Source organism: Lepus europaeus, chromosome 9 (genome assembly GCF_033115175.1).
Source record: "Lepus europaeus isolate LE1 chromosome 9, mLepTim1.pri, whole genome shotgun sequence".
Lineage (NCBI taxonomy): Eukaryota > Metazoa > Chordata > Mammalia > Lagomorpha > Leporidae > Lepus > Lepus europaeus.
Window position 1 is genome coordinate 95,203,737 of NC_084835.1, and position 21,160 is coordinate 95,224,896.

At 56.8% G+C, this 21,160-nt stretch overlaps 1 protein-coding gene across 2 annotated transcripts in view; it reads right to left on the reverse strand.

The window, feature by feature from the left end:
* The window catches only part of ST8SIA5 (ST8 alpha-N-acetyl-neuraminide alpha-2,8-sialyltransferase 5), a 69,204-nt gene that overhangs the window by 24,793 nt on the left and 23,251 nt on the right, over positions 1-21,160 (reverse strand). For both annotated transcript variants that reach the window (XM_062201614.1, XM_062201613.1), the window contains one exon: positions 6,797-6,889. In XM_062201614.1, coding sequence (XP_062057598.1) covers positions 6,797-6,889 — 93 coding nt within the window. The remainder of the gene's footprint in view (positions 1-6,796; positions 6,890-21,160) is intronic.

Genomic DNA, 21,160 nt, shown 5'->3' on the forward strand with positions numbered 1-21,160 from the left:
GAAGATGCTGGAGAAGTTCTGCAACACCACAAGGGAAGATGACTTTCAGCTAATATATGAACCTACTAAATCAATAAATAAACCATTGATCCAACTACATACCTAGCTAGCCATCCAAGAACCTACCAAGCCAGCCATCCAACAACTCACCAAGCCAGCAATCCAAATACACACCTAGCCAGTAATCCAACTACACATCTAGCCAGTTATCTAACAACCCACCAAACCAGCAATCCAACAACCCACCAAATCAGCAATCCCATAATTCCCAAACCAGCAATCCAACTACCCAATGGACCAGCAATCCAACAACCCTCAAACCAGTGATCCAACTACCCACCAAACCAATCATCAAGCATAGAAGAAAGTTTTAATTTACTTAGACATGGAATGACTCAAAATCTTACCTCTCAATCCCATTGCTTCTTGGGAATTTTCTTTAGGATGGGTGGAAGCAAACTGACGGAGTAAATAAGGAAAGTTATGGGTCCCATCAAGGTGAATTCAACCTGTGAAGGCAGAGAAGGGAAGCTGCGGGAATGAGAGCCATGTGATCCAGTAAGAGCAGTGTGGCCAAGCTGGAACAAGAGGATGGAGGGAGACCTTAGAGAAAAAGACTGACGGATGGAGAGGCATGTGTGTGTGTGTGTGTGTGTAGCAGAAATGGGGCATAAGAGAGACGCAGGGTACAAGCAGGGAAAGATGGCTAAATGCCCCAGAAAAAGGGAGAGAAAACACCTACCACAGAACATGGACTCACGGTGCCTCCCCGGCCCTGAGCGGACAATAACTGCACTGCACCAATTACGGGAAACACTGTTTGCCAGTGTTCAACTCTCATCGTCAACCCCCAGAGGATGCCCCCAAAAGGCTTGTTGTGGTTGCAAACAGAACGTCAATGTTATCAGCCTTGACATTTAGAAAGCAAACTTGGGGTGATGGATGCCGAACACAGGTGGGGAGAGCTGCAAGGCAGAGGCAATGTTAAACAGCCTCATCTCCCAGCGCGGGATCGAGAGACGCTGTCTAGCTTTGGTTTCGCAGAAGAAATAGATGACTTAGAGGATCTATAGATAGAAGGACTAAACATAGCAATGCCCTTGAACTGAGGAAACTTGGGGAGGGGGAACGCAAGGGAGCGGAATCCACACCCACCAAGACAGGACCTGGGAAAAGGAGTAAGACTAGAAACCGCTGCCTGCACGATTTCCTGAAAGGCAATCAGAGCGGAGCATGGCAAGGAGTCAGGCTGGGTAAGAAGGTGTGGGGTAGGGGCTGGGCTTCCCTTGGAAGCTTCTGTGATCGCCTGGATTTTTCACATGCAAGAGCTGCCAATCAGAATGAGAGCAGAGGGGCCGGCGCTGTGGCGCAGTGGGTTAAGGCCCTGGCTGGAAGCGCCAGCATCCCATATGGGCACAGGTTCAAGACCTGGCTGCTCCACTTCCGATCCAGCTCTCTGCTATGGCCTGGGAAAGCAGCAGAAGATGGCCCAAGTCCTTGGACCCCTGCACCCATGTGGGAGACCCGGAAGAAGCTCCTGGCTCCTGGCTTCAGATCGGCACAGCTCCAGCCATAGCAGCCAATTGGGGAGTGAACATTGTATGGAAGACCTCCCTCTCTCTCTCTGCCTCTCCTCTCTCTGTGTAACTCTGATTTTCAAATAAATAAATAATCTTAAAAAAAAAAAAAAAACAAGAGAGAGAATGAGAGAAGAATGATTGCCGTCTCCTTACCCTTCTTTCTCCCCCTCTCCTTCCATGGTCTTCTTTGTTGGCAGCCAGGTCTCACCCACTTCCTGTGTCCACTCGTTCACCTCCTAACACCTCGTGAGCCCATACGTGGGGCAGACCCAGAGATGCCTGAGCCTGGGTCCGGCCCTGAGCCTGGCCCTGCCCTCGGAGCCCCTGCCTGGCAGAGGAGTGTAGCTCAGTGTCACAGGGCAATGTCCCCGCCCTCCCCCCCACCTCCAGCCCCAGCGTGTGCCTGCCCAGCAGCCTGGGCTCCCAGCTTCTCCCTTGGCCTCGGCACCAGGCTTGGTATAAAGTGCCCAGCCCCAGAAAGGGGGAGAGGGGGTGGCAGCAGAGGCCAGCCCTGGGAGTTACCAGGCAAGGCCCCATCTAGACAGCAACCGTGGGTTTTCATTTAAAAACCAAGAGGTCTAGAATGACTAGAATCGAGTATATAATTTTCACAAGAACTAGTGACGATGCCTTCTCATAACAAGTCCTCAGACAGCCAATCCTGCCGCATCAGAGCTGCTGGCGAGCGAGTCCCCTTCCATGTGGGAAATTTCCGGCTCACTGCCTGTGAGCACTGATTTCAGCCTCTTTGGATCCAAATCACTCCCCGATGAATCACACGCCTCCCAGGACGGGACACCAGCTGGCATCCTGTGCGCCTGAGGGGACGCCAGTGCATCCGCCTATCCATCCACTTCCAGCCACAGGCGGGAACTGAACCCTTCCCAATGACTCAGGGCTGGTCCCACCGTGCGCCCTGCTCAGGGCGCTGGGCTGGAGAACCAGGAGCCCGCGGGTGGCCCCAGGATGCTGTCACAGGCACTCAGATCAGAGGCTGGCCTCTGGGGCTGTTTGATCGCAGATGTGGGGGACCCACTGACTCTCAGCCTGGGGACTCTAGCAAGGAGGTGCTGGGCTCGCTGCTCCCGACTATCTCCTAGGCTCTCCCCCCACCCACCACGAACAGCCCCAGCCCCTCCTCTCTCCTCTCCCTCAGATTTCCAGGAGCTTAGGGACCACACGGCGAGCACCTGCTATGGAAGAGACAGCCCGTGCAGGGCCCAGCTAGGCTGGGGGGCACCAGCTGAGTGCTGCAGAGGTGAGAACTAAGGCCACACAGCACCACCCGTGGGCCGTGAAGAGGGACAAGGCGGTCGCCACACCAGGGTCTACCACCACCTACACTGTTTGCGCTCTAGGACCTGGGTGGGCCATTCCTAACCTGGCCCTGGACGGAAGCTGCAGAGGGCACTGCTGTGGCCTGAACTGCGTCCCCTCCAAATGCCCGTGTTGTTGTCTCAAGCCCCAGCATCTCAAAATGGGGCTGTGTTTGGAGAAAAGGCCCTCCAAGAGGAAAGGAAGGTTAAAATGAGGCCATGAGCGTGGTCCCCAACCACGCTTCCTTCTAGGAAGAGGAGCCTCCAACACAGACAGTACACAGGCGGCAGGGACCCGGTGACAAGGAGGCCACCTCCACGCCAGGAAGACAGGAGAACCCGCTCTCCCAATACCCAGCCTCCAGGAAGAGGCGAAGATGGAGGAGGTCCTGCTGTTTCAGCCACTGTCTGTGGTCCTTTGTGCCAGCAGCCCTGACACACTGATGCAGGCCCAAGCCCAGCACACAGGAAATGTGCGGGCCAAGGGCCGGGAAGTCCCCACACAGAAACACGGCTGGTGCATGGGGTCCTCAAATCTTCCCAGCCAGCCAGCGGGGTAACCACCAAGGAACTGAGATGTAGAAGCCTGGGCCCTCGGAACACACTAAGCTGCGTTCTCAATGGCTGTGCTCTGGCTTCCACAGTAGGACTCCAAGGTGTCTTTACCAAGATGGCTGAGCTCGGAGAAGAGACCCAGGCTCTCTCGTGAGCTCATGACGGTGGCTCCTGCCTGACGTGACATCTGGGCAGCCACCTCTGCCACTGCACCTGCCAGGTGCAGGGTTTCAAACCCCAATCAGACCCCACCCCCAAGCTTGCTTCCAGCCCTCCCCGGGGGCGGCATTTGGTGAAGCAGTTGACCATGTCGCTTGGGACACCTACATCTCCTGTGGCAGTGCCTGGGCTCAGCTCCACGTCTAACTCCAGCTTCCTGCTATCACACACCCTGGGAAGCAGCTGGTGACGGCTCACAGACTTGGGTCCCTGACACCCCCACGGGAGACCCAGGTTGAGTTCCAGACTCCTGGCTTCAGCCTGGCTCAGCCCTGGCCATTACAGGCATTTGAGGGAGTGAACCAGCAAATGGAAACTCTCTCTCTCTCTCTGCCACTCAAAAAAAAAAAAAAATCCAGACCTGGGTCTGCGCTATCAGGCTCCCCATCTGCCCTGCCAGCCCCCCTAGCTGTGTCACTGTGTCCCCAGGCTCGCTCTTGGCATTGGGCCATTGTACATACTCTTCCTTCCGTCTGGAATCCTCCATGGCCCTTCAGAGGGGAGATCCAGCACCCTCTCCTCAGGGACACCTTGCCTGACAAACCCTCCAGCCCAGCCAAGGTCAAGTTTCCCGTGCTGCGCTGCAGGTACCATGGAGAGAGGCCACGGTGTGTGTGTGCTGAGCTCAGGGCTCTTGGAACTGATGGGAGGGGGCTGCCTCTTGCATTCATCTCTGGACAGAGCACACAGACCACCACACAGTGCGAGGGCCATCACGCACGCAGCCCCATGGAAGCTGGGTGTTTGGTCTCACCCTTGGGGCTTCCCAACGCAGCTGATGGAGGCTATGCGTGACAGCCCAGAAAAGCTGCTGCTGCTGCTCTTCCAAAAAGGAATGAAAGAGGTGAAAGAAGAGAGAGAGAGAGAGGCATGAATATTCATGGAGCACCTACAATGTGTGCTACTATACAGACAGCTGGGCTATTTGTTATATCAGCTAATCCATACAACAGCCCTGCAAGGGTACTTAGTAACACCCCCATTTTTGTAGGTAAGGAAAGACTCGGAGAAGTCACGTAGTTTGTATAAAGATTGAGAGCTGGAAAGGCCCAGAGTCAGCTTTGGACCCTGGGACTGCCCATGCCCTTCCCGTGTCACACACCACCTGGAATCACATCAAATGGCCCGTGTCCACCGGCTGGGGTCAGAGGTCCCCGAGTTCATGTCCAGGGGCCCATGAGTCCATACAAACGGTCTGCTAAGAGTTCACGGAAGGGACTGGGCATTCAGCCTAGCAGTTAAGATGCCCGCATCCCATCTCAGAGTATCTGGGTGTGATTCTCAGCTCTGGTTCCTGACTGCAGCTTCCTACCAAAGCAGACCCTGGGGACAGCAATGACAGCTCAAGGAACTGAGTTAACGTCACCCACGTGGGAGACCTGGTGTTCAGTCCTCGCCCCCAGCCTTGACCCTGATCCAGCCTGGGTGGTGGCAGGCAATTGTGGAGTGAACCTGTTGGTGAAGCTTGTTCTATTAGTGTGTGTGTGTGTGTGTGTCTCTCTCTCACTCTCTCCCCTCCCTCCCTCCCTCCCTCTCAAATAAATAGATTTTTTAAAAGTTCATGGAAAACATATATTATAAAAAAAACTATATGTGAATTTAAAATGTCATGCACCAGAATAAACTAATTCGACTTCCATGAACTTTCTGGAAGTATTATTGTACAAGCACCCAGTGTTGCCTCTGAATAAGCTGCCATGTCTCCACACCCACATAGAACCGTTTCTATAACACACAGATTCTGTCATTATTACTACAGTGTGAATTCCTCCAAATGGGTTTGACAAGCTCACAGAGGTTCTACAGGGAAGGGACACGGCCAACATTTCACACTCCTTTCCTCCCCCAGGCTGTGGAAGAGCTGCAGGTGACGCCCTGTTGAGAGGTGGGCAGCAACGCAGTTCTTTTAATCATTTGTGTAAAAACCACATCAAGGCCGGTGCCGCGGCTTAACAGGCTAATCCTCTGCCTGTGGCGCCGGCACACCGGGTTCTAGTCCTGGTCGGGGCGCTGGATTCTGTCCCAGTTGCCCCTCTTCCAGTCCAGCTCTCTGCTGTGGCCCGGGAAGGCAGTGGAGGATGGCCCAAGTGCTTGGGCCCTGCACCCCATGGGAGACCAGGAGAAGCACCTGGCTCCTGGCTTCGGATCAGTGCGGTGCGCCAGCCGCAGTGGCCATTGTGGGGTGAACCAACGGCAAAGGAAGACCTTTCTCTCTGTCTCTGTCTCTCTCTCACTGTCCACTCTGCCTGTCAAAAAAAAAAAAAAAAAACACATCAAGCACCTTTGTGCACACACGCACGCTCTCTGGAAGGAGGCACATAGACACCTCGGCCGCCTGGGAGAAGGAAAACCCTGCGGCTGTGAGCGGGGGCTCTTCGCCACACCCTCCTGTGTTGAATCCTGCATCGTGTCAATAGTTTCATAATCAGAAGTTTTTTGAGGCCACAGTTGTGGGACAGTGGGTTATGTGCCTCGTGCAGTGCGGGCATCCCACATCAGAGCACCAGTTTGAGGTCCTGCTGCTCTGCTTCCGATCCAGCTCCCGGCTGACGGTCTGGGAAGGCAGCGGAGGATGGTCCAAGTGCTTGGGCCACTGCCACCCACGAGGGAGATGCAGAAGGAGCTCCAGGCTCCTGGCTTCGACCTGGCCCAAAGCTGGTTGTTGAAGCCATCTGGGAAGGGAACCAGTGGATGCAAGATCTCTCTCTCTCTCTTTGTCGCACTCCCTTTCAAATAAATAAATGAATAGACCTTTAAAAAGAAAATCAAGAGTTCTAATGAAACCATAGATTGTCGCTAGCAGGAGGACGGGCTTACCCTGTGGAGCCAGGCACGGGCTGCACTTCAGTAAGAGGCACCTGGGCACTTAATTTCCACCCCAGAGGCATCCAGTGATGCGGGCCAAGGACACCGGGAACTGAGCCAGGGATGTCGGCAACCAGGTCACCAGAGGTGACCTTGCAAACTTGCCTTTCTGTCATGAAGCAGGCACAGCTCTGCAGAGCTTCCCACACGCCAGCAGCCCGGGGAAGGAGCCCTGGCCTTGGCTCTGTACCACGCTTCCTGTCCCCTCCTGCCCTGCCCCATCCTGTCCATCCCGTCCCACCCCACCGCGGCCACACTCACATGGACAGCACCTTCACTTCCAGGATCTCGTGCCTCAGCTCCAGGCATCTCGTGGAGTTATATTCAAAAGGCCCCTCGTAAAACTCAAAATACCTGTGAAGCAACAGGAAGGGAGGTTACACAGAGCCTCAGCCATACTCTCCCGGCCCTGCCTCACGCTTGGGTGGGGGGTGGGGAATCTCTCCCAGGCAAAGCAGCCCCCTCCCAGCAGATGAGCTGGTGGGGGGCTCCAGGCAGCCTGCAGGGGCCCCCGTGGCCAATGACTGGATGACCAGGGACTCTGAGCCACCCACTGCCCTGGGGGTGCAGCATTTATAGGAACAAGAACCCATCTGCATGACAGCGTGATCCACAAGTAGGTTTGGCTCCCAGTTCCCAGCTGGGATGGAGGGGGCAGGAGGGGGACGCTCTGCACTGCGACAGGGAGGGTGTGGAGACCAGAGTCTGCATGCTCCAGCCAGCCTGCCCTCTCCTGTCCTCCTGCCCTTGGGAGAAGGACCCCCCGCAGCAGCCACAGCACGGCCGAGCTGCCCACGGCTTTTCCCACCTCACAGGGCGGTTCCATTTCCATCAGCGCCCTGGAGCCCCAGGCCCACACTGGCACGCAGCTGAGCCTGGCGTTTCTTTCCTTCCATTTGACCGCTGAGAAAACTGAGGCCAAACAGACAGAGCCCCAGGTCACCCTGGCAGTGCAAGCCGGGACTGAAGCTTGGAGCAGCCTCTGCCCTGGGCAGCAACCGCTGGGGGGCGCCCTCGCCCTCACTGTCCACCTTCCTCACTGGCCTGCAGGGGAAACCTCAAGCAAGCCCACCAGCCCGTGGCAGTTACCTAACTCAATCCAGGAGTTCACCGATTCGCCCCACAGAGCCACACAGCTCTGGCAGCAGAACAGGGACATTAAATTGCACACGGGTTCCAGGCTGCTCCTGCCCCCGCGTGTGGAATGCTGGTATCCCCTGGGAAGGCCCTCGGGCCTCCCCTGGAGAGGGGGGTGCCTGGTGGGGCAGAGGCCGGGAGAACACTCTCCAGGGGGCCTTTCTTAGGCGAGGAGACACCTGCCAGGACAGGGGCCAGGTGAGCGCTCAGCTCTCCTCCTGGCCTCTCTCTGGGGTTGCTGAGCGCCTGGGGTGGAGGAGGCCCGGGTCCCTGGACAGCCTCAACTGCACGAGTGAATCAGGCGCTGGGTGCTGTGGCCCGGCACCGGGGACAGCGGACACAGGCATCCCTGGGGCATTTCCCAAAGCCCTGCCTACCAAGGAGAGGGTCATTTCACAAGCGCCCTTAGGCGCTGATGGAACCAACACATGCAAACCTGCGGACACGCGCCCTGAGAGATCCTAAGACAGAACTGGTTAGTACTTAGAGGGGAAAAAATCCTAAAAGATTTCACCCACTAGATCGACTTTAAAAACCCGCTAATTGGGGCCAGCGCTGTGGCATAGAGGGTAAAGCCGCTGCCTGCAGTGCTGGCATCCTATATAGGCACCAGTTTGAGTCCTGGCTGCTCCACTTCCGATCCAGCTCTCTGCTATGGCCTGGGAAAGCAGTAGAAGATGGCCCAAGTCCTTGGGCCCCTGCATCCATTGAGTCCCGAAGGAAGCTCCTGGCTCCTGGATTCGGATCGGCATAGCTCTGGCCATTGCAGCCAATTGAGGAGTGAACCAGCGGATGGAAGACTCTCTCTCCCTCTCTCTCTCTCTCTCTCTCTCTGCCTCTTCTCTCTCTGTATAACTCTTCCAAATAAATAAATAAATAAATAAAACCACTAACAGTTTAAATAATTTTAAATTTAATTTTATATATAATACCTCTAAAAATTGTACTTCTAAATATTTGTTCTTAATAATTTTAATATGACCCAATATTTATTTTTAAGAAAAATAATTATTTAGGCTGGCGCTGTGGCTTAACAGGCTAATCCTCCGCCTTGCGGCGCCGGCACAACGGGTTCTAGTCCTGGTTGGGGTGCTGGATTCTATCCCGGTTGCCCCTCTTCCAGTCCAGCTCTCTGCTGTGGCCCAGGAAGGCAGTGGAGGATGGCCCAGGTCCTTGGGCCCTGCACCCCATGGGAGACCAGGAGAAGCACCTGGCTCCTGGCTTCGGATCAGCATGATGCGCCGGCTGCAGCGGCCATTGTGGGGTGAACCAACGGCAAAGGAAGACCTTTCTCTCTGTATCTCTCTCTCACTAACCACTCTGCCTGTCAAAAAAAAGAAAACTAATTATTTAAATTATTTTAAATAATATTTTAAGATAAGAAAGCATTTTACACAACAAATTGGCCCCTACTTAGAAAATAAATGGGCACCTTGTTCTTGTGTCATAAAAGAATACAGGCAGGGTTAGTAAGAACGAGGTAGCGAGTGTGGAGTGTTGCATAACGGCCAAGGTGCCGGTTAAGACGCCTGCATCCCACATCGGGCCTGGCCACACTCCCAAGGCCAGCTTCCTGCTAGTGCTTGCCCTGGGAGGCAGCAGGCGATGGCTCAAGCGCTTAGGTCCCTGTCACTCACATGAGGACCCAGACTGAGTTCCCAGCTCCTGCCTCAGCTTAGCCCAGCCCTGGCTGTTGCAGCCATCTGGGGAGTGAATCAGTGGACGGGAGATCTCTCTCTGCCTCCCTAGTCAACTAATTAATTGTACAAGCAAGGGTTAAGTATCAAAGAGCCACAAAATATTAGACTTACCCTTTTCCCGCCATGTCTCTCGTGCTTGGAAACTGTTTTCTGTCTCAATCCCCTGGCAAACTCACACTGATCCTTCAGCTCCTGGCTCGAGTACCCACCCTCTGGGAAGCGTTCTGCCCTCCCCACCTCTGGGCTGTCTGCACAGTGCCTTCTAATTGGAGCCAATAACCATGTGTCATCATAGCCTGCTCACATACCGTGCCTCTCACAAACAGATCATCTCAAACACGGGGCTGCGTCTTGGTTGTCTTCATACCTCCTGTGCTCCAGAGGCAGACGAACGCAAAAACTACATCTCCCAGAATCCTTTGCAGCTAGGGGCCTGGGTATAATTTAAGCTCAGACAATGAGAAGCACTTGCATGAGACTGATTCGGGGTTGTTCTGAGAGACGACTGGCAAGGCTCAAGGGATGGTTTTGTTGGCGCAGAGTGTGGCCGCGGTGGCACGGCTCATGGAAACTGTAGCACCTTTGTAATTGTATCAGAGGCAGTAGCTGTCATGGTGGCTCCCTGTCACAGTGTATTTTGGGGAGGCATCCCCGGAAGCTCGGCCTTTGCTTGCTTCCCGATGATCGAGCCAGCTGTGCCCTCCCCGAGTGCCTTTCTCCCTTAGCTAGCTAGCGTAGATTCTGTGTACTGCAACTGCCAACCAGGAGTCAGCCTGACGCCACGAGGAAGTGCACGACCTTGGCTCTAACGCGCAGGGTTTTCCAGGCGCACAGCAGCCAGGGAGGTCAGGCGTCCTATCGCAACCTGAGCCAGAGCCACTGCGCCCTAGGAACCCAATGGGTCAGCGCAGAGGCACGTGTCGCCGGAGCGGATGAGGAGGGGACGTCTCTGAGAGTCCCCAGGACGCTGACAGGCTTGGGGACGCATCTCGGATGCTGCCTGGAGCTGCCTGTGTGGCTCTGGGGAAATCACTGCCCCAACTGTCTCTTTTCTCCTTAAAACAAACTGAAGTGCAGCGGCGTCTCCTCTTCAGTTAGCCAGCCCTTCCGTTCCCGCACAAAGCCATCCCTGTGGTCCTGAATCCCCAGCATCCCTCATATCCCAAACCAGGCAGCACACGGGGTCTTCAAAAGTTCGTGGAAAATGGGGCCAGCATTGTGGCAAGCAGTTAGGCCACCACCTGCGACACCAGCATCACATATGACAGCTGCTCCGTTTCTAATCCGGCTTCCTGCTAACGCGCCTGGGAAGCCAGAGGAGGATGGACCAAGAGCTTGGGCACCTGCACCCACGTGGGCGATCCCGATGGAGTCCCCAGCTCCTGGCTTTGGCCTGGCCCAGCCCTGGCTTTTGCAGCCATTTGGGAAGTGAACCAGTGGATGGAAGATCTCTCTCTTGCTCTTGCTCTCGTTCTCACTCTGTCACTCAGCCTTTCAATAAATAAAATCAAATCTTTTTTAAAAAGGTCATAGAAAATGTTGATTATGAGAAAATTACGCATGGATTTCAAAAATTTTTGCACCAAAATAAACTTAGCTTCTCCTATATTTCCACACAGTTTTGAAGTGTCCTTGCACATCTATTCCAAATGCTCGTGTCCTGCCTTTGGTTTGGTGGCTTTTAGGTGGAGAAGCTTTCGGAGCTGGGTTCTGAATGCCTGTGTCCCCTACAGTCCTCTGCTGGAACCCTCAGCCCAAGATGGCCTTGGGAAGTGATGGGGATGGGGCCTTCACGAACCCTTAAAAGAGTTCCGAGAGTGACCCCTACCCCTTCCACCCAGCGAGGCTGTGTACAGACCAGGCAGGGGCCCCTCGCCCAGAATGGAATCTGCCTGCAGGGGACAGCCAGGCGCCTGCTGTTCAGAAGCCACCCAGGCTGTGGCATTTGTAGTAGCAGCCCAAAGAGAGCTGGGCTTCCCCTCTGTAAAACCGGCAAGAACAATGCGCTCCACGTGCAGCATAGGTGAGATGTGACACTGGTGAGCATTTCAGAGAGCACTGGCACACAGGGGTGCCCTGTTCCCGCCATGAAGGGGTGGGTGCTGCCCGTGGACGCCAGAGGGAGGGCTGGGGGGTCCGAGGCCTACTTACAGTCCGTCTGCGGGTGGATGCAGGGCCGGGTTGGGGGGTGAGGAACTCGGGAAGCAGTTCTGCTGCCTGCACGGGTGACCTCCTGCTGCTGCTGCCCTCAGCAAACCCCTCCCCTGCCACCTCGTGGACCGAGCCCACGCTAAAACCATGGACGTGGCCTTGATCACCCAGCTCCGCTGCAGACCCCGGGCATTGACACAGGGGGGCCTTGCAGACCCTAGAGGAACAGCCCCTCCCTGGGACAGCCCATTCCAAGCAAGAGTAAACCTGGGATGCCTGAATGTCTAACTCATCCGCTGAAACCCTCAGCCCAAGATGGCTTTGGGAAATGATGGAGGTGGGGCCCTCACGAATGGAAACCCTTGAAAAAGTTCCAAGAGTGACCCCCAGTGAGGCCAAAGGGGGCCTTCGTCCAGAAGGGCACCGTGTGTGTGCAAACCAACGGAGAGCTCCTGGCCCTGCCATCTCCTCTCCCAGGCCCCACGCTCGGGGCCCAGTTCTCCAGCCCTGATAAACACCAGGGCCAGGCTCCAGCAACCTGCCACAGCCCCTCCACTCCAGAACCCTGGGAAATGACTGAGCCCAGCCAATCAGAAGCCTGCGAACCCCAGCTCAGCAGTTCCTGCTGCGGGAACCCAGCGAAGGCTGCTGCCCACATGGCCCCTTGCTGCTCTGTCTCCTGCCTGACCTGGGCCCCCACCCCCACCTGTGGTCCTTCGTGTGTGCCACGCCTCCTGTTTTCAGGGATCTGTCAGGACATACACCTCTTCCTTCATGACAGTCAGGACTCAAACAATCCTTGGGGACCCTGAAAACACTCCACGCGATGCCTCAGCCAAGTCATCGGAACTGCCCCACGCCCACGCCTGGGCGCTTAGCCTCAACTTCCCATCTGGAAAATGGAACCAATGGCGTTCGCTGCCTTTTCCACCCTGCCTGGCCTTTGCTTTGGGGGATGTACCGCTCCAGCATGGTGGCAAACAATGACGGACTTAGAAAACACGACAGTGAGAGGCTCTGTCCCCCAGGGTCACCCCAGCTTCTCTTCTTGACAAGATTCCCAGGGGCCGCCTCTGAGGGAAGCCACAGAAATCCCCATGTGGCCTGGACACAGACCATGGTCTGGACCCAGAGGAGGCCCGGGGCGGGCGTTTGGCATGGTGACTAAGAGATCAGTTAGAATGTTCATGTCCCACATACGAGTTACCTAACCCAGAGCAGGCTCCTGACTTCAGCTGGTGCAGACCCTGGCAGCCAGCAGGGACAGCCCAGGGGACTCAGTTCCTGCCACCACGTGCACCACCTGGGAGACCAGGAGTCAGTTCTAGTTTCTGGCTTTAGCTCAGCCCAGTCCTGGTTGTTATAGGCATCTGGGGAGTGAACAAATGGATGCGGGAGTCTCTAAGTCTCTCTCTCTCTCTCTCTCTCTCTCTCTCTGTGTGTGTGTGTCTCTCTCTGTCTCTCTATCTCTCTCTCTCCCTCCCTCCCTCCCTCCCTCTCCTCCAGCAAATAAATAAATTTTAAAATGAGGCTTACATTTTGTGTAAGGACACATGAAAAGGTTGAGTGAAGGCCGGCGCCGCAGCTCACTAGGCTAATCCTCCGCCTTGTGGCGCCGGCACACCGGGTTCTAGTCCCGGTCGGGGCACCGATCCTGTCCCGGTTGCCCCTCTTCCAGGCCAGCTCTCTGCTGTGGCCAGGGAGTGCAGTGGAGGATGGCCCAAGTGCTTGGGCCCTGCACCCCATGGGAGACCAGGAGAAGCACCTGGCTCCTGCCATCGGATCAGCGCGGTGCGCCGGCCGCAGTGCACCGGCCGTGGCAGCCATTGGAGGGTGAACCAATGGCAAAGGAAGACCTTTCTCTCTGTCTCTCTCTCACTGTCCGCTCTGCCTGTCAAAAAAAAAAAAAAAAAAAAAAAAAAGTTGAGTGAAAAATGCAGTTTCAAAAACTAGGATTATCCAAAAAGAGTTACACACACATTTGGGAATGCAGGGAGAAAGGAATAAATTGTAACAAAATATTCACAGGAGAGGGACCAGCACTGGGGCGTAGCAGGTGGAGCCGTCGCCTGCAGGGCCAGCATCCCATATAGGCGCTGGTTCAAGTCCCGGCTGTTTCTACTTCCGATCCAGCTCTCTGCTGTGGCCTGGGAAAGCAGTAGAAGATGGCCCAAGTCCTTGGACCCCTGCACCTACGTGGAAGACCCAGGGGGCTCCTGGTTCGGATCGGTGCAGCTCCGGCCATTGCAGCCATATAGGGAGTGAACCAGCGGATGGAAGACTTCTCTCTTTGCCTCTCCTTCTCTCTGTAAATCTTCATAGGGGTTTCTTGGGGTCATGAGATCATGAGTGATTTTTAAAATGCTTTTTGGCATTCCGATAAGCTTCCGTCATGGGGTTATGATTCTCGTATTGTAGAAAGTAGCTTTTAAAAATGTCTTTTTTTCTTTAACTCAGGGCACTCCCTCCACCTATCTCGAGCCTCCCCTTGCCTGCAGGGACTGAGGGCAGCTGTGTCGCCAGCCTTCTTTGGCTGCATCAGCATCTCCTCGGGAGCCAGACACCGTCTCTTCTTTCAGTTCTGGAAAGACTATCTCTACCTTGGCATCTCACAGGTATAAATAGCCCCGGCCGGTCACATCAGAGCCCAGTGCCTCTCAGATGCCGCTCGGCTTCCGGCAGCCAGATCCGATGCTGGCACCAGCTGCATCTATCCTACCCTGGTCTCCGGGTCCTCGAGGACAGAGGGGACAGGGCTGGGCAGCCCGGCTGCCTGCTCAGCAGTGACAGAATCCTCTAGGTGAGAAGACAAGTGTAGACGGCTGAAGGAGGTGACCCTGGGAGCCCTGGATGTGACTTCCCCTCCTGTGCCCCAGCTCTGCAGGCTAAGCAGGCCCCGGGTCTGGCCTGCACACAGCCTGGCTCTGTAACCCCTGCCAGCCTTCCTACAGGAGCTGGGCCCTACAGAGGCTCCCCCGGGCCCACGCACCCTCCTTGGAAGGCCACAACACTGTGGGCCCCAGCAATCATGGCCAGAACAAGGTGAGGCCTGTGCGCTGGCTTTGTGTCTTTCCCCTCCCTCCCTCCCACACACACACTCGCAGATGACAATGGTGGTATTCAAGAGAGCAGGTGTGCAGGGAGGCCCCCGTGTCAGGTAGGAGCACACCTGTTAGGGAAGCAGGGATGCCCCTCAGCTCAGCCATGGGAACCCCGGGCTCCCGTCAAACCCGGTGCAGAGTCTGAGAACCACTGAGAGGCTGATTATGCCACACTGGCTAAAAACTCCAGCAGCCAGATGGCACCTCTGTGCAAATTAGGAAAAGGCATGTTCTCTGCAGATACATTAAGCCCCGTGCCAGCCACTTGGCTGGTCTAGTGAGCCTGAGCTGCACTTCGGCCCTACTGGACGCTTATTTTTTTTTTAAGATTATTTATTTGAAAGTCAGAGTTACACAGAGAAGGAGAGGCAGAGAAAGAGGTCTTTCATCCGCTGGGTTCACTCCCCAGTTGGCTGCAACAGCTAGAGCTGCACTGATCTGAAGCCAGGAGCCAGGAGCTTCTTCTGGGTCTCCCATGCAGGTGCAGGGGCCCAAGGATTTGGACCATCTTCTACTGCTCTCCCAGGTCATCATAGAGAGCTGGATCAGAACTAGAGCAGCCAGGACTTGAACTGGCACCCATATGGGATGCCAGCACTGCAGGCAGCAGCTTTACCCACTACACCACCATGCTGGCCCCTGGACACTTTTTTAAAGACAGAATTTATTTTATTTTTCAATGTGTATTTATTTATTTTCATTTTACTTGAAAGGCAAAGACACATAGGCAGATAGAGATCTTCCATCCACTGGTTCACTGCCCAAATGCCTACAAGAGATAGGGCTGGGCCAAACTGAAACCAGGAGCCCAGAACTCCTTCTGAGTCTCCCATGTGGGTGGCAGGGACCCAAGTACTTGAGCCATCACCTGCTGCCTCCCAGGGTGCACATTAACAGGAGGTGGGAGGTATAGCTGGGACTCAAAACCATTTTGATATGGGACGCGGGCAACCCCAGTGGTGTCCGCACCTCTGTGCCAAATGCTCACCCACCAACTTGCCTCCTTGGCTAAGGATCTTTGTTCGGTGCCCACCTTGCACAGCTGTACATGGCAGCCTGACACCAGATCCTGTAAGTTGTTCTTGTCTAGTCTCCCAACAGCTCTGTGAGCTAGGTATCACTTCTCCAGTTATACCTGAGACTCAGGCCATGAGAGCCCACTCGGCCAGCAAACAGCACTGCTGCAAGGGAAACTCAGGCTTCTGAGAGCCTCAAACCCATGCTCGGAAGCACATCGACACCTGCCGGCCACGGTCAGGGGGTTTCCTGGTCGGCAGCCCCCTCTCTCCCTCTTCCCAAGGGTGCCAGTCCCTCAGTAAGCTCAGCGCTATTTCTAGAGTCAGAACAGCTGCCACGTGGAGAGAGCAGCCCCCCCCCCCCCCCCCCCCCAGCCAGCACAGCAGGGCCCAGAGAGCAGAGCGTGAGAGTCACAGGACTGGAGTTTCCACCCAGAGAGAGCCAAAGGGGCAAGAAGGGCCCGGCGGTGAACCTCCATGGGTCACGGCTGCCAGGCGCAGCCACTGCCATGAGCGGAGGAGAGCCTTGGCGGGGGCCCCTGGCTGGACCACAGCTCTGCCTTACCCCCCACCCGCCCTCTCTGGGCCACTGCTGCCTGGTCCACGGCCAGGAGTCGCCAGAGCTGTTTGGAGACAGCAGAACTGAAAGCCAGCAGCCCGATGCTCCGGGTGTAACTCGTGCTGGTCCTGCGGTTAGTCTGCTCCTGGGGGTTTCCTCACGCCCCGTCATTCCTGGCGTGGGCGCAGGGACGGGGCGTCAGAAGCCTGATGAGACAGCCACACCTCCTTCCCCCAGCCAGAAGGTGCTCGGGGCCCCAGAGCCTGTGTCTCGTCTGATCCCTGCAAAAGTGCACACGCCACGGCCTTACTTTCCTGGCCAGGACAGGGAGCCCTGTAAGCTCTCCTTTGTACCACGCAGGTGAACAGTCTGGAAGGCTCAGTGCATGCGCCCCAGCTCGGGCCAGGGGCCTTCCTGCAGGGCTTCAGCTGTCCCCCAGGGCCTAAGCCAAGAGCTGTGTCCTTGTCGCCTCCTTCCCCTCATCTCCCGCCAAATCTGCCCACTTGTACTCCTCCACCCCAGACACGGGCGGATCCCGCCTCCCTGTCTCACCCGGCTCAGCCTCTGTCCAGAACACTCCTTCCCCATGGCTTCCCAGTTGCCATCTACATACCCCTCCATCAGAGGTCTTCTCACTGGCCCCCTACTATGTGCCAGGCACAGTTTCAAGTCCGAATATAGCAGTGGACAGGGCACACAAACTGCACGCTACCTAGAGCTCCTACGAGGGAGGACAGGACGATACCCACTCAGCAGCGCCAAGTCGTGCTGAGCTCTTCCCCCAAAAAATGACCAGCAGGACAGGCAGCAAGGATGGCCTCTCTGGACAGGTGCCATGAACAGAGGCATGAGGCCCTGTACAGAAGTGCAAGAGAACTTTCCAGAAAGGGAGGCATGAGTAGATACAAACACCAAGAGCCGGTCGGCAGCAGGGGCGTCAGCTGGCAGTGTGGCTGGGGCAGAGGGCTACAGGCAGGATCAGCGAGGTGGGCAGCGCCAGGCCAAACTGGGCCTTGTGAGCCACCCAGGATCATGGGGACCCAGCGGAGCATTTAGGCAGGAGGGCAACAGGCTCTGATTTAAAAGTTCATGCTGGTTGGGACCGGCGTTGTGGTACAGCAGGTTAACACCTGGCCTGAAGCGCCGGCATCCCATATGGGCACCGGTTCGAGACCCGGCTGCTCCACTTCTGATCCAGCTCTCTGCTATGACCTGGGACAGCAGTAGAAGATGGCCCAAGTCCTTGGGCCCCTGCACCCATGTGGGAGGAGACAGGCCCATGAAATAGTCTAGGGATGTGATGGGTAGGACAGCCACTGGCTAAGGTTTAGACCAACCCGTCGGGCGGCAGAGCCGTTTACAGGGGTGGGGAGCTGAGCAGGCTTGGGTGTGAATGCAAAGGCCTGGGGGCTGTGGGGAGGTTGCTGCAGCGCTTAGCAGACCGGGAGGAGGCGATGGGTCCATAGGTGGCCGGCGTGCATGTGTGCAGCCCAGGGCAGGGTCAGGGCTGCAGACATACACAGCAGAGTCAAACACCACGGACTCCATGACATCCCCGGGGGAGACAGGGCAGACGGAGGGGAGGAGAGGGCAGAGGGCAGGCCTGCGGCCAGCTCTGACGTCCAGATGCTGGCAGAGGACGCTGAGAAGGATCGGCCACACGTGGGAGGAAACCCCAGACACAGCCAAGCGATGTGGACGCTAGGTGGAGGGAACACACCCAGGACAGGAGGATCCACGCCACCTGGTGCCAGCAGGGGCCAAGGAAGAGCGGGGTGGAGAGGGCACCATGGCCGTGGCAAACAGGGGGTCCCTAGCGGCCTCGACAAGAGCAGATTCGAGGGGGTGGGGACAGATGCCCCCTGGCACGGGTTGACCAGGAGCATGGGGACAGCAGCATCCCGGTGAGGAGAGCTGAGTGTATGGAGGCTGGGTCCTGACGCACGAAGGGACAGACTGGGTGTCCTGTGAGGCTCTGAAACCTCAGAGCAAACCCAGGAGGCGTAGCTGAGTGCCGGCGGCGAGGGAGGAGGACGTGCACGCTAAGCAGGGGGCTGTGCAGGGTGGAGGAGATGGCCTCTCCAGCGCAGCGAGCACCGTCCCCGACAATGCCAGCCGTCCTGGTGGCCACCGACTGCGGGCGACATGTGGCTACACAGAGGGGAAACCAGGAAGAGCCTCCCCAGCCTCGCCTCTGCCGGTGCCCCCTAAGCTGATCCCCAGGTAGATCTGGGTGATCCCCAGGTAGATCTGGGTGCTCCGGGTCCAACCCCAGCTCTCCTTCCTTTCCTTTCACTTTCCTGGCCACAGCCTCCTGCCTCTGGCCTCAGGAGGGGGGATCCGCCCGGAGAGGGGGCGCCACCTCCCCAGGACACTGCTGCAGGCGAGGGTGACGCTGCAGCTCTCCGCGACCCTGCTTCCTCATCAGCAAAGGGGCAGCAGGGATAGTCAGGGGGAGGCCTAAATGCCATCACACATGCACGTGTTGGGTAGGAGGTCAGAAATTAGCCTGTGTGTGTGTGTGTGTGTGCGTGCGAGAGAGACAGAGAGAGAGAAAGAGAGAGAGACAGAGACAGAGAGACAGAGACAGAGAGATGAGGAAAACAGCAGTTTCTTGGGAAAGGAATTTAACAGCCTGGGAAGCCCACCTTGGGAGCAGCCCAGGATTTTATACCTCAAAGTCCTGCCCACACCCCAATCACTGTACAGGTGGCCTCAGTTGTCCCGCCCACCCCCCCTAAGAAAAGCTCCCCTCTCAGCTCAGCATCATAGGGGTTACCCAGTCTGATAACAGTGGACAGTGAAACCTTCCCAGCCTTCCCTTCACCCAGAAGGGTGCCCTGGGGGAAGCCCCTCTGCCCAGCACACCAGCCAGCCAGGTGGGCTACCCCATCTGATAGCACTGAACAGTGAAACCTCGGGAGGGATTTTACCTAACTCACAGTCAGCAAACCTTCTGCCCGGGGGGGGGGCGGGGGGGGGGGTCCAGACCACCCTTCTCTTATAAGCCCCAGTGTGAATACAGACCCTGTGCTCAGCTCTCAGCTCTTTCCTGAGCCGCCCACCTGGCCTGCCAGGTGTATCCTCTCTATTAAAGCATGCAACCTTGCTCTCCCCACTCTGAGTGAGTGGGCACCCTGTCTCGGCTGCCATCTGCAGAGGTGTCCATCTGTTCTGATGGATGCCCTACCCCCCGGAAACCTTGCTCCCTGGCTGACCCCTGCTCTCCGTCTCACATCTGAATTCTTGCACGAAGACAAGAACCCATTCCGCTCATCTCTGCTAACAGAGGGTGCCCAGCACGGCGACCGGCACACAGTCAGCTCCCGGTGACGCCGGGCAGTGGGGCAGCACCGTGAGACCCACACCTTGCCCCTTCGTGGGAGCGCCTCGGACTGCCACGTCCCGCTCGCGGAGCACTCGCCATCTGTCCCCTGCGATTTATGACCTAATTAGACACTGTCTGGAAACAATTAGGGAACAATTCGCTACAGCATGATGAAGTGCTAAGTGGAAGACAGTCCCGTTCCTTCCAGCTCTAAACTGTGACAATCCCAGACCCATCCCATACAGGGCTTGCCAGACACATGGGGAGCTCGGTGCTGGCCCTGCACACGCGCTCGGCTCTCTTGTGCACACAGGGCTCCCTGGGTGGCATCAGTTTGGGGGCCTCTCTTTTCCCCCAGGGCTGGGGCTGCCCTCTGCCTCGGGGAGTCTTCCCCACCAGCTGCCGTGGCCTGCCCAGCTCTGCCTTAGACCTGAACACAGGGCTCCCTGAGGTGCCTTTAACACCTCCTCAAACCGTCTCATCTCAGACAGAAGGGCCAAGGCTGGTGTGGGATTGGAAAGAAGGAGCCAGCGAGGCCGGCCAGGCCACCTGTGGGCTGTGCCTGGGGCTGGGGGCCAGAGAGCCCTGGAGATGTGTGTGCAGAGAGTCCATCCAAGTCTCCAAGGTCGGAGACTTGGGGAATGCCTGAGCAGACATGAGGTTGGAGGTGCACCTCCTGGAGAGTTCGCTGTGCGGACACAGCTCACAGAAGGTGCAGTCAGGGAGAATCAGATGGCTGGGGCCACCGGGGAAGGCTTCAAGGAGGAGGCAGGGTGGGAGGAACACAGTGGTGACAGGATTTGGATGTGGAGCAGAAGCCGAGCGGGGCCCTGTGGGCTGTGGGTATGGGCCAAGCTGAGAGTCGTTCCAGCTGCTGGCACAGCCCCGGAGGGGCGCTGCTTTCACCCGGGGAACTGGAGGAACCTCTCCTGGGATGTCCTGAGGCAGTGGACGGGACAATGCTCACCGGCAAGAGTACAGCAGCCTCTGCCTGCCCTAGAACCGACACTGGGCGAAGGCACTGAGCTGGCCAGGCTGGCCAAGGGTGCCGCCTTCCCTCCCGGAACTGCCGGGCTCCGCGATGGGCTCCGCAAAGGACTCTGGGCCGTTGGCTGACCTGCGGCCTCACCCCCCTCTACTCTGCGCACCTCTCTTCCCAGCCAGCCGCCACGACCCTCACACACTTCTCTCTGAGAAAAACCTGCCAGAGGGGTAAATCTCTAAGGGAGCATTTGGGAACACCGAAGCCAAACCCTGCTTTCTTACCAAGCTTTTGCTAATTCCCTGCCTCATCCGCCCTTGTATTTAGCACTTACTGAGCACCTACTGCACGCCAGGTGCCACACTGGGTGCTGGGAAGCCACGGCTGAAGAAGCACAGTCGCAGACCAGTTCAGGAGAGGATGCAACACAACCACAGTCGGAGCGCCAGGTGAGACCCGTCCTCACAGCCGGCCTTCTTGCTCAAAGCATCCGCTTACGCAGAAACATTCGCTGACTACAGAAAGCAGTCCAGGGGCCGGCACTGCAGTGCACTGGGCTAAGCTGCTGCTAGTGTACCAGCATCCCATACCGGAACGTCATTTATAGCCCCGACTGTCCACTGCCTAGCCAGCTCCCACTGTCCCACTGCC